This window comes from Pinus tabuliformis, chromosome 6 (genome assembly GCF_031772625.1).
Source record: "Pinus tabuliformis cultivar Carrire ecotype Pingquan chromosome 6, CPIR1, whole genome shotgun sequence".
Lineage (NCBI taxonomy): Eukaryota > Viridiplantae > Streptophyta > Pinopsida > Pinales > Pinaceae > Pinus > Pinus tabuliformis.
The window spans coordinates 772,208,366-772,226,471 of record NC_142292.1 but is presented as its reverse complement, the minus strand read 5'-3'; the positions used below and the strand labels follow the sequence as shown (position 1 = coordinate 772,226,471).

The 18,106-nt window shown below is 38.6% G+C and overlaps 1 protein-coding gene across 2 annotated transcripts in view; it reads right to left on the bottom strand.

The window, feature by feature from the left end:
- LOC149261004 (zinc ion binding protein) overlaps positions 1 to 18,106 on the bottom strand; it is a 449,429-nt gene that overhangs the window by 166,655 nt on the left and 264,668 nt on the right. For both annotated transcript variants that reach the window (XM_089421537.1, XM_089421534.1), the window contains exons 7-8: positions 6,923 to 7,031; positions 6,177 to 6,366 (exon numbers count right to left, since the gene is read on the bottom strand). In XM_089421537.1, the coding sequence (XP_089277663.1) occupies positions 6,177 to 6,366; positions 6,923 to 7,031 (299 nt within the window). The remainder of the gene's footprint in view (positions 1 to 6,176; positions 6,367 to 6,922; positions 7,032 to 18,106) is intronic.

Here is an 18,106-nt window from a genome sequence, read left to right as displayed (position 1 = left end):
ATGAAAAATAAAGGAAATGTCACTTTTATTTTAAGAATTTAACATTACCATTGATTGTTAGTGTTGCTAGGGTTGATATGTGTGAGGCAAATGAGAGGGGAGGCATGCTTTTCTTAGAGGGGTTGTTTTTGGAGGGAAAACACCCAAAATTTCTCTCAAAATGGCATCAAAAATCACAAAACTGCATTCTGTGGGGTCTGTAGCTGGCCAAGCAATAAACCAACCTGTTTATGAAGGAACTGCACGGTTTATGGGAAAATCGGTCGATTCCTTCATACGCTGACCAATTTTTGGCCGGTCAGACCAAAAAACCGGTGCGCTGCTCGGAAAACTGTGTTTTTCAACTGTTTTGATGGCCAAGGCAAATGAATTGGTCAGTTTGACCGATTTCTGGTTTCGACCGATCAGTCGGGTTACCATACACAATAGAGGTAAAAATAGAAGCGAGTACAGATGCCCCTTTCATCATCTATTATTGAAAAGGTAACAATGCAAATCCTGATAATGTCCTCTATGTAATGTCCAAGGCCAAGAAGCCCTGGGGAGTGACCTTAGGAGATAGAGATAGAAGTAAAGATAGAGAAGAGCACATATGTCCCTTCATCATCTATTATTGAGAAGGTAACAAAGGAAATCCTGATAATGGCCCCTATAAAATTCCCAAGGTTGAGAAGCACTGGGTGAGTGAATCTAGGAGGAACCTAGGAACAGTCCATCAAAAGTTTCCAAACATTCAAGGCTGAAGAGAAAAATCTAGTGATGCTTGTCTTCCTATAATCTGGGTTAAGGGGCAATACCACACAAAGAAAGGGTCTGTCCCTATGCCCGTGTAGAGATGGGAAGTCTGCCAATCAAGTCGGATGATATACACCATTGATTGGCTAGGAAAGAAGCCATTGATATCAATGACAAAATTACCCGTCACTAATCCTGGCCCAACAAGCAAGACTCCTACTGAACTAGTGATATAAACCAGTGATGCGAAACTCGCGATTTTATTGTTTTATCGCGGTTTTTTCAAAACGACGATAAAATCAGCCAATTTTTATGCGGGTTTTTTAAAGTATCGTGATAACAATGATATTATCGTGATTCGATGTGTTTTAATCGTGGGTCCGGCGGACAGTGGGTTATAAACACCAAAAAACGATTTTTTTTATTCATTTGATCAAACAGCGGCATCGGTGGATTGGGAGTCCCCTTGGAGAAAAATCTTGGTCAATTGGGCGCTAATTGGAGGAGAAAACGACTCAAAACCCCTAGTGGATTGAGAGCTGAGGAGGAGAGGATCAATTTTCTCTGGCAAACCGATATGGGCACAAAATTTATGTGTTTTGTTTTGGTTTATTTTTGTTTTTGGTTGGGTTTGGATAACCCATTGGTTTATCAAATATTTTTGAGTTGATTTGATGGTGTTTTTGTTTGTTAAATTGTCAAAAATTCAATGTGTTTTGTCATGTTACTCATGTATGTAATTTTTTTTAATTTTTGTAACTTGCAATCCTTATTTTGCCATAGGTTCACCGTTCAACTTCAAAGTTCAAACTTCATCTTACAAATTTAAAACTCAAGAGTCAAGAGTTCAATCAAGTTACAAACATGCCAAAGAAATTGGACCCTCTGTGGGAATTTGGTGAACCTGATGGAGGGTTTGATAGAATAAACTTGTTTTGCAAGTTGTGTGGGCAACATATGTCGGGGGGGTTTATAGATTGAAGTATCACCTTGCACAAATCCCTGGATTTGATGTAGGGCCTTACAGAAATACAAATCCGAAAATCATCCGAAAAGCCATGAGATCATTGGAAAATTTAGAGCACAATAGAGAGGCCAAAGCAGAAATGAAGAAGCAACTAGCAAAGACTATGTTAGGCTCAGGTGAACAAGGAAGTGGCACTGGTTCTACTTCAGCATCAATATCTACAACCAACCCGGTAGCTGCCTCATCATTTTTTGTTCCTAGAACCACGCTTGATTCACAACCATTTATCACTTCAATGCTTCAAAAAACTAAAAAAGAACAAGTTGACAAGTTGTTGGCCAAATTTTTCCTTTGCAATGATATTCCTTTCAGCGTTGCAAGGAATAATCCATTTTTCCAGCCTATTGTTGATGCTATTGCAATTGTTGGCCTAGGGTACAAAATCCCTTCTTATGATGACTTTAGAGGCCGGATTCTTCAACATAAAAAAGTTGACTGCACCAAAAGATTGTTAGAGTTTAGGGCATCATGGGCACAAACAGGATGCACTGTGATGTCAGATGGTTGGACCGACCAAAAGGGGAGAACCCTTATAAAATTCTTGGTTAGTTGTCCCAAGGGGACAATGTTTATGAAATCTATTGATGCATCTTCACATATCAAAGATGCGAAAACTTCATGTGATTTGTTGGATGTGTTTATTTTGGAGGTGGGTGCAAAACATGTTGTCCAAGTCATAACGGACAATGCTGCAAATTCTAAGTCACAGGACACGTCCCTCAGGGTCTCGTGTCCCGTATTTCACGTGTCGGACACGAAAACCACCCTAAAATGTGTTGAAAACGTTTTTCTTCGTGTCCTCCAATCGAGACACTTGTTTTGGATGTGTCGAAAACGTGCCCTAACGTTTTTGGTTCTTAGGACACGTGTCCCATGAAAAGTGACATTTAAAACCTGCAACATGGTTTATTTTTTGGGCTTTTTTGTCATTGTTCACCACCAAAGTTGAGTTTTCCCATCGTTGGAATCCAATTTGTTGTGCAGTGTGAGGAATTCCTTCATATTCGAGCGCAATGCTCACAACTTCACATTGACCTGGACCTGGAGATGTAGGAGACAAGCATTCGCATGCTTTGCTGAGAGTTTGGAGCACTTAAATTTCTTGTAAGTTGTGTTATAGCTTACGGAACTTAACTTAATTATACACGAGTGACCACGTATAGATCGTGTTGAAATAAAAATCCCAGCTTCCCATCATGTGCTCATTGCTCACTACACCTTCGAGGTCTAAAGGGAGGGAAAGCTCGATTAACGCTTTGGTCAACAATGAAGTTTGAACACATATAAATTTATAGTTCATAAACTACCTTATGTGAAGTTTGAACATGATCAATCTTGTTTGAAGTTAATAACAAAAATTATAACATGAACAATGAACATTGAACTGTGAACATCATTGATGTAGTAAATTACTAAATGGTAAATAGTGTATACTAAATACTAAATAGATATCATCATGATTCATATCTATATGGATCAAGCACTATATTTCAGTATTATATATATATATATATATATATAAAACGTGTCCCTCGTGTCCTGTTTCCGAGGTCATTGCGTCTCATGTCGAATACTCGTATTTATGTGTCCTCCGTGTCTCGTGTCCTCGTGTCATGTGACTTAGTGCAAATTATGTTGTTGCTGGCAGGATGCTTATGGAGAGGCATCCTACTTTATTTTGGACACCTCGTGCTGCACATTGTATTGATTTGATGTTGGAGGACATAGGGAAAATTTCATTTATCAAAGATATTGTTGGCTCATCAAAAAGCATTACAAAATTTATATATAATCATACATCTGTGCTTAGCTTGATGAGAAAATTCACCAACAACAAACAGTTGGTGCACCCCGCCATTACACGGTTTGCCACCAGTTTCATATCTCTTCAACCCCTCTTGAATTCTATGTGGGATGTGAAAAGGATGTTTCTTTCAGAGGAGTGGCGTGCTTTGACAATGAGCCGCAAACCAGAGGGAGAGGCCATATGCAGATTAGTTTCATACCAGGAAGACTTCTAGGCGAGAGTGCAGGAGGTGTGCACCATTACTGAACCTTTTGGTAAAAGTTCTTCGATTAGTTGATGGTGAGAAGCTCGCAATGGGCTATTTGTATGAGGCCATGGACAGAGCCAAAGAATCCATTCGAGCCTACTATGATGATAAGGGAGATGAGGGGTTTCAAAGACAACTCCTCCTATGGGAAGTGATTGATGAACGATGGAACAACACACTCCATCATCCCATTCATACTGCAGGGATCTACCTGAACCCCACATTTTCTTACCCATGTGGGTTCGTATTTGATGCTAAGATCATGGATGGATTCTTAACCTGTGTTAAGAGGATGGTGCGATCTCCAGTAGAACATAAAAAAATCTCCAAAGAAATTGAGACATACAGGATGGCAGGTGGCACATTTGGCTTTGACATGGTTGTGACTAATAGGATGACTAAAATGCCAGGTATTTTTTAGTTTGTTTCAAATTTCATTGTCTCTTCAAGTTCATAACTTCAGACTTTACTTCAACTTTCAAATTTCATTTTTTTCTTATGTTTATTTAAAATTTTATTTGTAATTTCGTTGTAGATGCATGGAGGAGAATGTATGGTGCCAGGGTACCCCTTCTGCAAAAGCTTGCCATTCGAATCCTCAGCCAAACATGTAGCTCCTCAGGATGCGAGCGCAACTGGAGTGTATTTGAAAAAATACACAACAAGAAACGCAACAGGTTAAACTTAAAACTTAAAATATTGCAAATTTCCAAATAATTTTTTGAAATCATTAAACAATACCTTTTTTTTAATTATTATTTCATGATCTTTGTACAGGTTGGAGTCCCAGCGACTTAATGACATGGTCTACGTCTACTACAATCTTCGATTGTGGGTGAGGCAACTTGAGAGGATACCTGATATGGAGGCCATCTCATTGGATGGGATTGACACCACTGCTGCATGGAGGGTTGAGGCCGAGAGGCCTCTCATGGAGTCTGTCGATGATTGGTTAGAGCAGGAGGTAGTGGAGGGGAAGGAAGAGGAGGAGAAGGAGGAGACAGAGCAACAGGAGGAGGAGGTGACACCACCTACCCGGGCTACCCTTGCCACCAGTAGAGGATGTGGTCTACCTCCTATAGCTCCTAGTTCTTCAGCTTCTAGAGCACAGCAGAGTCCACTGCCAACTCCACCGGCATCTACATCTAGAGGGAAAGGGAAAGCTATTGCATTTTCTCGCAAGAGGGGCAGAGGAAATCAGTAGTATTAGACTTTAGTTATTTGGTTCATTTCATTGTATATGACATTATGACTCATGATATGAGATACATTATTATATTTTTTGTTGATATTTTGAGGTTGAGTTGGGACTCAGGAGTCGAGACTTACTATTCAGGACATGATTCACTGTTATGTGTGATGTAGCACTAGAAATGATATTACACATCTTATATATTAGTTATTTTATCATATTTATGTGTCAATGTATTTATTTTATGTTGTAGATGCTTTAGATATTAAAGAAATTGAAAAAAAAATGAATATTTTTGTATTTTATGATTTTTTCCCGATTTTTACCGATTTTTTTCCGATTTTTTCCCCTCGCTGATAATATCCCGATAACGATAACTGAAACATTGATATAAACAAGTTATTTAGACAATGTAATCTTGCAAATGGTTGTAACTCCCAAAAGTGTCACCAGTTTTTTATTGATAATGTAGTTATAAAATCAATTCCAATTGAAGTTCATTCTTTTGACTCTTTAAACTTCAGATATGATAAAACTCTAACCTTTGCCAACACGCCATAAAAATACAAAGAGGTACGACCATCCATTAGATGTCCACACACCCTAAACCCTCATGATTTAACATTGTTTGTATGAACGTAATGAACTACAAACAAAAATCCAATTCAAGAATAACCTCATCTGTATATCAAAATACTTTCATAAAACGACCTGAACCAAACAAATAGACTCTGAAGTAGAGGAATTGCTTACAAACAAATTATTGAAAAGATGAATCTGCTTGAACAACAATTGAAGAGTAGTTATCAATATAGGAGGGCGCACATAAAACTAAAGAATTTTATTTATGGCTATTACACACAAGGTTTCTCTCTGTCAAAATCTCCATATATATATTCAATAAGCAAGAGTTTGTGAAGGCCAAAGCATTGATCATAATCTCTCTCAATAATCTTGGAAGACACACATTAAAGAAGTTTTGCTTACGCACATATCATTTCTATCTGTCAAAGGCTCTCTCCAAACTTAACAAAAACACAATAAAGACCAAAGATTTACTTCCAGTCCAAGAATCCAATAATATGATTGAACTCAAGCTAGAACCTTTACAACCAAGTTAATCAGTTTTTTGAACAAAATGAATAAGAGAATTTAGAAAATCGCTCACTTTTGTTATATCATAAAAAAGTTCATGATAGAAGCCCTTCCAAAACCGTAATGCCACAGTGGAAGGTTCGTTTTTACACTGTCTATGCTTTGGTTGGTCAGCATCACCTTCCTCACACCTGGACACTTTGCATTGGCAAGACGTATCAAGGCATTTTGGATAGCCATTAAGCTCGGCACATTCATGATCACTGAGGAGGCAATGATATGACAATATGAAAAGAAGATTAGAGATTTGAAGGGTGAAAGAATAGAAAAGAAAACATGCATAACTGCAGCTTAATAAGAAACAATTTGCACAGTTCCCAAACTATGGAAGCATAAATGTGAGGCATTCAAAAAAAAGCTACAAATATAGGATGACTGAATATAGATTTTATTTGTAGGCTCTATTTCGATTGTAAATTCTCTGAACATATATCATCCAGCGTACCCCATCCAGTTGAATTCCCATTAATACAAAGAAGAAATAGAAAGAAATTTATTAGCAGCCAAAGACAGTCAATGGGACTAATTTTACATCATGCATCACTGAAGGAAAGTACAAGCAAAAACTTCCTGCTGCTTAAAATTATTTTAAAAGAAAGAAGCAATGTCTAACAAATTTCAAATAAAGCGTAACATGATACAGTAACCAATAATATTGTTAGAAATCCCAGCAAAAGAAGCAATCTAAATCTGAAAATATGAAGACCCAATTAAGCATCCGGCAAGCAGAAATGACCTAACTCCATTCAAGGGAACAACCTGCAATGGGGAACTGCAGGTCCAACAAAATCTATATGTATTTGAACACCAGGAAAGAGAGCAGATAGTTCTCCAAAAACTGGAAGCTGGTGAAGTTCCTTCTCAGGACCTGAAAGTAGTCCAAGAAAAAGTGCAAAAACGTAGTTAGAATGAATAAACACTCACTCACATAACAAAATTCTACTCTAGCAAATCAAATTGAGATATAGTTTGCACCATTCAATGTCTAAAAAAGCAACACTATATAGTTTGTAACATTCGAAGTCCAAACAGTAAACACTGCCAGAAAAGATAAAGATAATTATAGTAATGTCCAACGAATGACCACAAAAGAAAGTCCATGGGACTGAAAAGTACCAATCAGTATGAATACAATGTGTGTTAAATTTTGGTATGTTCTATGCTTAAGAGCAATTTACTTCAATTTTCTTGTTAGCCCAATATCAATGTCCAGTTTAGCAATCACATTAGCATGATAGTAAAATGCAGATAGAACATAAACATAAACAGTAGAAGACAAGCCAAGACAAGAGGACACAAGATGTGGCACCAGCCAGGGACAAACCCCAATGTGGGGAAACCCTTGATCAATTCTTCTTATATTCTTCAATAGTTCAACAGAGAGATAGAGACAGAGTACAATGATTTAAAGTCAATACTGACTTGCCAAATAGGAGATCAGACATCAGAGATTTTCACCATGAAGATGACACAATGAGGTTGCAATCCTCCTTCCTTTGCTGCATCACAGATTATGTCAAAGCTGCTAATCTGGCACCTTTTACATGCTTCAAGGACTGGTGCTTTTCTTGGCAAATCTGGTCACTGGTTAGGGCACAAACTCTGACTGCTACAGCACCCTAAATACACCCAACAGCCCACCTATTGACTGCGGCTTTCCTTCACACAGTCCCTCCAACTATATGCTGCCCTTTAACCTTCTCCTAGGCTACAAAACAGCCTCTTGATCAGGCATAATAGACTGCGGTATGTCTCCCTTCCTAGCTGCTGTGATACGCTGGAATATAAGGCTAGAACCAGCCCCTATATTCACCCAACAGATCTGATCTAGAGCTCCTCTAAATCGGCCCTCCTACAAGAAGAAAACAAGTCACGTAATGATGCCTAAACAGTCCCTTAACCCATGCCTAGGAACAGCCTTCTTTCATGCTGTCAACAGAATTATTCTTCCTGCGTTAGGGCTCCTTAGGGTCAGTCAATGGCTGCATATTATGGCTCCTCAGATCTGCTGCCAAGTCTTCTTCCTTAGCTGCGTATTAGGCCTCCATTGACTGCGGCTTTAGGCCTTCTTATGCTGCGGATTAGGGCCTTTATGGACTGTGTATAAGCCTCCTTTTGACTGCGGCTAGGGCTGCTTTTGACTGCGGCTTAGGGTTTCCTTTTTGCTGAGAATGAGGGTCTCCTTCAGCTGTGTTTTAGGGCATCTTTTAACAGTGGATTAAGGCACCTTGTCTTGCTGCATCTAGGGCTTCTTCATGACTGCGGCTTTAGGCCTTCTTATGCTGCGGATTAGGGCCTTCATGGACTACGTACAAGCCTCCTTTTGATTGCGACTAAGGCTGCCTTTTACTGCGGCTTAGCGAGAGCAACCAAAGAGAAATCGATATGCCAAAAGATGGTGAAATGAGGAGTTTCCTCCCTTATATAGATTTTGTACAGCACTTTTCCCTCCAATTTTCCCTCCATCGTGGGCCCTCACTTGACCATCAACTTTTCCCCTCCATGCAATTCGAACTAGGGAGTGTGTATTTCCCTAGTGTGGGTGGCCCCCACGTGGAACTTAACCACAACAAAATAACTTTGACGAAGTCTAATCTTCTAATAAAATCAAATGGGCCCCACTATCTCCAAAATTGGCCGCAAAATGCAATAATTAATCTTGTTTGAAATTAATTTAGGAAGGGACATGACACTAGGGCTTCATCAAATCTTTGTCAAGTGCTCGAGCATCTTCACATTGACCAGCTAGGTTCCATATCTCATATTGTTTCCATAAACCAAGGTTTTCTCTCCAACCCTAACCTTATAGAATCCATCAAACCCTAATAATCAATTTGCCTAGGGTTTTCTTGAAACCCTAGAATTCTTTTAGGTCTCCATCATCCACTTCTTGCTTCCATTAAAGGTGTCATCATCAAAGTGATCTCGATGGCTTTTCTTCAGCCCAACTCTGAAACCATGTTAATTTTTCATAGGGTTACATTGCTCTTTGTTTTGATAATTGCATTTCTTCATTAATACATTAAGTTCACCCCATATCATCATTACATTATTCAGATCTACACCATTATTCATTAGCATATGCAATTATATAGAAAGAAAAACATCATCATCATCAATGCAACGGAACATAAAGGAACAATAGAAGAAAAGCATGCACACACATAGAGACACCAGGATTGGTCCGAGACCAGGGCAAAACCCACTATGGGGAAAACCCTTGCAAATCTTCTTCTTCTTAAATCGTCATCAAATGATTCAACAAAAGAGAGTAAAATGATCCATAACTTTATCTATGCAACAAAACAACTATGATATCCATGAAACAGATCTAATCATGCTTATAATCACAACCTTGATTCTAAGGACTGTAGTGTGTTGTCACTGACTGTAGTCAACTACTGGATATTGTTGTCACTGTGCTGAACACTGTTGTCACTGAGCGAAATCTTCGGAATACTGAAATCTCATATTTGAGTCCTGGACGCAAGGAGGAGGGGTTGAGCGAGCTTTTATAGCAATTCTGGAAGCTCTCTACAGAACTAGATGACTGCGTCTGGAACAGATCTGGACACTCCCAGGTGAACTGGATGAGGGCATCCGAGGGTCAAACATACTCAGATCTGCCTCAAACCCTGGACGCTCTCATAAGGCTTCTGTGCGAGCATCTATGGCAGCCTAGATGCTCCCTAGACCATTATGTGCATGTGTTAGGGTACTAAACTGGATTGCGGAAACCATAGCCTCCCAAACGCTCCCATAAACACTTTGTGCCAATGTCTAGGGCTTTTTTATGCTATCTTGACCACTGTGTGCTAGCATCCAGGGACTAAAATTCCCAATTTTGTGCTAGCGTCCAGGGATCAAAAAACCCTAGATCAGTGCGAGCTTCATCCCTAAGATTTCTAACCCTTTGCACGAACTTTCCTCCAACAGACATGTGCGAACCAAGACAATAAGAGAAGAGAAGATGGCTTGATCCATGTGTCCAAATGAGCTTGAGGTCTCTTCTATTTATAGGCTTCCATGAGAGTCCACTTGGGGTTGAGGCCGACCTATCCAATTTAACATGTAATTAGGGCCGACCTAACCCAATATACATGAGTGAATAAATAAATTCAAAAACCAACTTTCGCTTGTCGAAATAAGGTGATCTTTAGGTCGATTTTGGTCCTCTCGAAAAGAGGAATCTAATGCAATCATCATCTCAGTCATCTAAATTGTCCAAGGTCGAATTTAACCGCAATTGCAAAAATTAACACTTGTTATAAGCCATATTAGGACAATCTCTCCTAAAATGTTCATATTCCTGACAACCATAACATTGGATCTTTGATAATTCTTTCCTCTTCTTAGAGGAAGAAAACGCCTTTTCTGACTTCTTGTGTTGAGGTTTTGTTGTCGCCAGAGGTGTACGCCCTTATGTGGGAGATGTTTCCAACCCCACAAGGTAACATATTGTAAGAAGCAACGCTCAGAGTAGTGGTTGTCACTCTGATCCCTACTCACTCCTTTTAAGCTATCTCCTAAGAAAGCTAAGGGGGGTAGTCCCTAAAGGTGAGATGGATGAAGACATGTTGAGGATCAACAAGTTTAGGAGATACAAATGAATATCCTAGCAACTTGATTTAGATTATATGGCAAGTAGGATTAATGAGCACAAACAATTTGATTATTTGAGATATATCAGTGATAAACCAGTGCCTTGAAATTAAGAAATACTTGCACAACAAAGATTAATACACCAAGTTACAAGATAGACAACTGTTGCAAGGATAATATGCAAGATCTATGAAGTGCAGGATCTAATCTAATGTGAAATGCAAGATCTTGGTTAGTTTTAGTTATTATGCCTAATATAGGTGAGAGCCTTCTCTTCAATTATTTTGAAGCAAGTCTCACACAGGGTTGTAGAAAGAAGTCTAGGGGAAGGAGGTTAAGGCCTCATTAACGATACCTACACTGGAGTTCTAAGGACCCATATGCCTCTATTCCTACAAGGGATTGCCCGAAAGAGAACTGCAACGACACCTGTTTTAACCTCGATGCAAGAGTCAAGCATCGCAAATTGGGAGAGAAGGTGGCCCTAAGTTTCCATCATCCAAGCTTATGCTTGGAGATAAATTTTAATGATGCAAGACTAATCTAGGATGAGAATGTAAATGATAACCAGATTAAGATGCTTCAATGAGATAACAATGAGAAAAATGCTCCAATAACAAGATAGGATCACTTATAACCAATATGTCAAATATCACTTATAAATCAAGATTACAAGAACCAATTAGAGGACCACTTTACTGTTACTATAATTAAAGCAATGCCTCTTGATTACTTACAAGCGTTTATTATGGTTTCACTTTCCCTTATTAGATTTGTGAATTAGAACAAGAGAAGTCTTTCAAAATTAGCAAGAGCACAGCTATAAGTGAGTTAGATGAGATTGCCATCAGTGAAATTAGTAAATGTAGTGCAACAAAAAATTTAACCATGCAATGCAACTTTGCAAAAGAGAAACACTTATGCGATGAAATGCAACTAGAGACTAAAAATGAAACAATGAAATGTACAATGAGATGCAAAGAGATAAGGGAGACAGAGAAAGAGTTAGTAACCCAAAGAAGGATATCCTTGACAAGACAAGAGACAAACTAATAGCAATGACAATATCTTATGAGTCTGCTACCCAAATGCTAATGATTAATTTGTCAAAAATGCACCAAACATTAATATGTCACTGTCAGCAAAGAGATGAGTTCATTGTTGTAGCTTATTGTTTATGTATAACAGTCCACAAGATATCAATATCAACTATTAAATGCAGATAGAGAGGAGCCAATGCACAATAACAATGTTGATATTAAGAACACATATGCCAGACCTCAAAGATGCACTGCTATATCAGATCATATCACTGTAAAATGAGATCATTAAACTGTAAAATCAGTAGACTTCCAATGCCCAAGATCAGACGTCTGAAATAATGATGTCAGTCCTCTAATAACCCAAAGCAGTCGTCAAAACAAGAAGCAATGAAAAACTCAACACTTATGATTAGTATTGTGATTATTATGAGTTAATGTTGGTCTTCTTATTAGGTATTAAATTGTGATTAGGGTCTGCAACATATAGTAGCTTCAGATCTGACATATGCAGTGAATAAATATGCCGAGGATGAGAGAAATAAGGCTCTAAAAGCCTGTAGCTTAGCCTCACGAGATGGTATATTTGGATGAGCACACAAATGGCAACTTTTGAGCAACAGAGAAGTGCTCAAACCCAGTGTTGTTAAAAGCGCGATTAAAAAGCGCGCTTTTTTCCCTAAGCCGATTTAATCGCGCTTTTTATGGGAAAAAAGCGCCTAAAAAATTTTTTGCCGCTTTTTTCGCAAAAAAGCTCGGGGGCGCGGGGCAGCGAGTTTTATAATGAAAATTTGGATTTTTTTTGGTCATTTTATAATGAAAATTTGGATTTTTTTTTGGTCATTAGACTTTCATTTTATTGTATATGACATTATGACATGATGAGATACATTATTATATTTTTTGTTGATATTTTGAGGCTGAGCTGGGACTCATGAGTCAGGACTTACTATTCAGGACATGATTCAATGTTATGTGTGATTTTAGCGCTAGAAATGATATTAAACATCTTATATATTAGTTTTTTTATCATATTTATGTGTCAATGTATTTATTTTATGTTGTAGATGGTTTAGATATTAAAAAAATTGAAAAAAAATGAAAAAAAAATGAATATTTTTGTACCAAACGCTTTTTTCCCACTTTTTTCCGCTTTTTTCCCACTTTTTCCGATTTTTTCCGCTTTATTCCCGGTGCCGATTTAATCCCGCTCGCGCTTTTAACAACATTGCTCAAACCCCTCCAAAAGGAAATGATACACCTGTAGTCACAAAAGGTTAGCCCACAACCAATACATGCAGACAATTAGCCAAGAAGTTGCTTACGGCCAAGGGAGAAAGAGGCATCTAGGCCTACGGCTAGGCCTAGAGGGCTAGTTATGATGGAAAACGAAGCCCCAAGCCCAAAACAAAAGGACAATAACCCTTCCCAAGCCTGCAACAAATGATTAGTCAATAATCTTCAACTTCAATGGATCAAGCCTTAAATGATAAATCTTTCAATGAAAGCCATACCAAACCTCTTCGCTAGGCCTGCAAACACAAGAATGTTAGTCAAAATCCAATTGCAAAGCAAGGCCTATCGTTAGGGTTTCAGGAAGCCAACAAGGCTTGCAGCTAGCGCTTTTAAACCCTTTAGGCCTGCAGCCAAGGCTTTAAGGCCTATTCAGGCCTGTGGCTAGGGTTTCAAACCCTTAAGCCCTTTGCGGCCAGCTCCAAATGGCTTCTAATCAAACTTTTTCGGCCTCCAATCAATTCACAACAATCCTGCTATTACAATGTGTTAGATTGATGCCAAAACTTGTAATTTATACCTACAAAATTTGCAAATAATTCTTGAAATGCCAAACCCTCATGAAAAGTGCTTGATGCAATAGAAATGACCCTAAAAGGGCTAGTGGCCTCTAGATTTGCTTGAGCGTTAATGGATAAAGGGGCTAGAATGATAGATCTAGGCCTCCTAGGGCTAGATCAAGCTTTGAAGTGCACTCAGCCCTCTTCCTCTAGCTGGATGGCTCCTAGTAGTGATTAAGTGCCAAAACCCTAGCCACTAGGTTAGGTGAGGGCTTGATCCTTCAAAGAAATTAAATTAGCCTTCGATCTCGTGATATAGCACCTACAAAAGTGACAAAAGCCTAGTTGTCCTCCAAATTTACAGGAAAAATTCAAATGAAGAAATAAAACCCCACTAACTATGTACACTAAAAAAAATAATCTACAAGGGTTAGTGAAAATTTATTTACAAAATTATTCACAATATTCACAAATAAAATTTACAAGCTAAGCAAATTTGACTTAATTGCACAATTTAATTTCGAAAAATAATTTGAGGAAGAGAAAAATTTAATATAATGCCATGGACCAGTTACTGCATAAAACTTGTTAGATAAGCCTTGGGAAATTTAACATGATGGGCTTTTAAACCTCTTTTCTTGAGAGTTGGCTGGTCCAACCAAACACTTCCCCTCACGCACAAGATATGAATATCAAATGGTCTCTACACACTTGAAATGAAGTTATTGATCATAACGGGCCAGATAGCTCCTCTTCCTTGGTGTTGTACCTTCCTAATTATGTACCTAGCGGACCCAGCATGCCTCCAGGCTAGCTTTGACATTGTTTGATGGGCGTGACTTGATTCATAGTCCAGATCAAAATGGTAATCCCTAGGATGACAAGGGAGGGCTTGTACTAGCACTTCAAGCCCCAATTGTGGAGAAAGATAAAGCCACGTCATTCTTCAAGCCCTTCAAAAGGTGACGCGAGGCACCCAAAGCATGGTTTTGACGCTTGAAGGCATTTTGAGGCACTTCTTCAGGTCTCTCCCTCAAGAGTTGGAGTTGATTATTGTCAAGCCAAGGAATGGCTCCCGAATATTCATTTGCATTAGTGTAAACGTGATTATATAACATGAGGAGGTGTCACCTCCTATTCTAACTCTTCAATTTTCCTTAACTTACATATTTACAATTTTCTCACCCAATCCCTAAGGATTAGGTGTCTAATATTGCCCTCCTTAATCTGAAGGGGTGTTTGTGAATCCAAGCATCATTCTAAATCTTTCAAACTGTTCTTTTAAAAGTGTTTTGATGAAGATGTCTTCAATTTGCTCATTTGTGGAACAAAGTCATAGATTGCTAGTCTTGGCCTCTACATGACATCGAATCAAATGATAATTTGTGTTGACATGTTTAGTTCGATCATGAAATTTGGGAATCTTAGCCAACTTAATTGATTATTGCAGAAGTACTTGTTGATCAGAAAGGGAGTAGAGTTCACTTGTTTCTCCTGCACGTCTTCAACAATTTTCCTTAGCCACACAATCTCTTGGTTGCTTTTCCAGTTGCCACGTGTTCTACCTATCTTGTGGAATATGCTAGAACTGGCTATTTGCATGCCCTCCAGGAGAAACCTCTTGATCCAAGACTCATAACATAGCCTGAGGTAGACACTCCATTCTCTTTATCTCCATCAAAGTTTGAATTAGAATATCAAATCAAGCTCAAGTCATCCACCTGTGAACATTTCAATACAATGTCTTGAGGTCTTTTCAATTGCTTTAGAACTCTTTTTGTAGTAGACCATTGTCCTTCGCAAGGATTTTGCATAAAACTGGAAAGGATTCCAACAACAAATGAAATGTTTGGTCTAGTAGTGGTGAGGTAGATAAAACTTCCGACAAGTTGCATCCTCAAATTCATTTCATTCTTTGGAAGTGAACTTCAGATTTTGAGGTTACAGTCAGCCATGCCAAACTTGTTCAACAATTCTACGATGTATTTCTTTTGAGAGAGAAATATATAACTTGGATGTTGGGTCACTCCAATGCCCAAGTAGTAGTGAAGATGTCCCAAATCTATCATCTCAAATCCTTTCTCCAACTCTTTCTTTATGGATGCAATATGATTTTCATTGTTTTGTTATCAACAGATCATCTACATATACTACGAAAATTTGGATGCCCCAAATTTCTACTGGAGCAACTGATTACATTTCTTCTATTTGTTGAGTACTGAACAAAATTACTTACTGTTTCCTACAGTAAACATCGAAACTAATACACTGCAGCCTTCACCATTTAAATAAAATACGGAAACAAGAAACTGAACAAGAAAGAAATACAACACATCTACACAGTTATTTTTGGACAAATGTCCCCGGAAAAACCCAGTGTGGGAAAACCGGTGCAGCAGCTGAGGCTTTTATTATTATGCAGTAGTAATTCTAAATACAATATCTAGATGCCCTGATGGCTATCCAATACAGAGAATATCACTAACAGAGAGATGAGTGAGATTACCTCACACTATCACTAGAAATCCTTGTTGATCTAGCCACTGAATGGACTGCCCCTGGCTGCCTCTGTGTAGTCATTACGTCAACCCAACGTCACAGCCTCTAGGGACAATGTCACCCCTTCTGCAAATCGATTTGTTGCCCAGGAACTTCGATATTCACCTCCGGGTCTCACACCCCAGCTTCCGGCATCTGATATCGATTCCCCCAACAAATTTTCGGACCTCCTCAAGGCTCTACGTCAACCTAGGCTGGCCAGCTTAGCCACAACGCTGCCTCTCCTAGATCTCTCTCTGCCTTCTTTGTTGAGTATTCCCGGATCAGGAGAAATCTCCAACTGGAACTATCCCTGCCCCTCACTGCAAAAGATCACTTCAAAATTCTTTCTGGCAGTTGCTCTGCTTCAAAAAATCGATTTTCTGATCTTCACTCGATGTGTTTTACAAATGTCCCTCAAGCCTCCTCTTATAATCCTTCTCTTGAGAACCAACGGCCCAGATTAGATCCTAATCAATGGCCCAGATCATTTTGGCTTGATCCTCATCTTCTTCTAGAAGTTTCACCCATAATTAAATTAATACCCTTTAATTATTTTAATTTCCTAAGTGTAGACTTAGGCACCTGTTGACCACTACCGGTCAACTACCTATGCAGTACCCCCTCTTTTGTTGGCAGAAAGGGGTAAGCACTTGAACGACGTGTTCGTGCCATCCTGCAGTCATCAGCAGCTTGATCATTTTAATTGTAAACCCAGTCTGCATGTATGAATTGTAAATAATCTTAGCAGATATGAGTCGTTTATGTAAAACTGCCTAGGTGGACCTAACTTTCTAATGATAATCTACGTCCCGGAAGGTTTTTCGTCTCACCGATCTATGATCGGCAGAGTTTTCCTTCAGCCTGACCCCAAAGCCGGGATGCATTTTTTTATTAGAACTTTAGGAGAATCCTAGTGTGTTAATCTGCTAGATTATAGTTGTGTCGCAGAAACTGGGTGATTTATGAGGGTCTATGATAAAGGGGTTTTCCCCCTTAAGATGTAAATTGTAAAAGGTCATGATGTAATGTGTCTTGAGGGTTGGAAAATGTTTTAAATCCCCTCATGAGTCCTAAGTCCTAGGTCCTAGGTGATGTTTCCAAAGGCTTAGTTCGATGATCCATTTAAGAAAATAAATAAAATAATAAAATAAATAAAAATTAAAAAATGAAATAAATAAAAAATAATAATAAAAAATTATAAAATAAAGCAAAAACCCTAAATAATAAAATAATAATATTTTGAGTGAATGCATGCAAAATATTATTTTTAATAATAAGTTAACAATTTCGACGGATGAGATTAAGAGATGTCTTGATCCTCATCGACGGTCGAGATCATTTCGACATGGATCACTCGAACTAGCCGTTGGGATCATTTCCTTTAAATAGGGTGCTAGGGGTCATTTCAGATCATTGGATCTGTGAGTCTGGTACTGAAGAAGCTCTCTTGTAATCTGTTTCTGGTTAATAAAAGAAGAATTTGGGGTCCAAATCTAGCTGGTGTTACTCTCTGGAAGTGCTGTGAGCTAATTTAGTTTTTGCATATTTTATGTTTCAGCCATTAATAATAGCTTATTGTAGAGTATTGTGAGCACAGGTATCTTGTTCACTTGCTAGGGTTTGAGTGGTGTTACAGTTTCTGAAGTAATGGCAGGTATCTCCATTACTTTTTGAGATCTAGCAGCATTTTTGCCCTCTTTACTGATGGTTGAAGTGAGCTGTGCAGGAAAACTCTTACTGAAGAAGATTGCCGGGCGTTAGGGGAAGTTCTCGGCTAAACCAGCCAACTCCAGCAAGCATTTTTTGCTGAGCCCAGTTGGATTTGATCCTGGGTCTATCATTCAGTTTATTTTTCTAATTTGCATGAGAGATTTTCTGAAGTTCTTCACAGTGAAAACCTGAAGTTTTTATTCTTTAAAATATTTTTGTGCTTATTGCTGAATCTGGCTGTTAAGGGGCCAAAATCT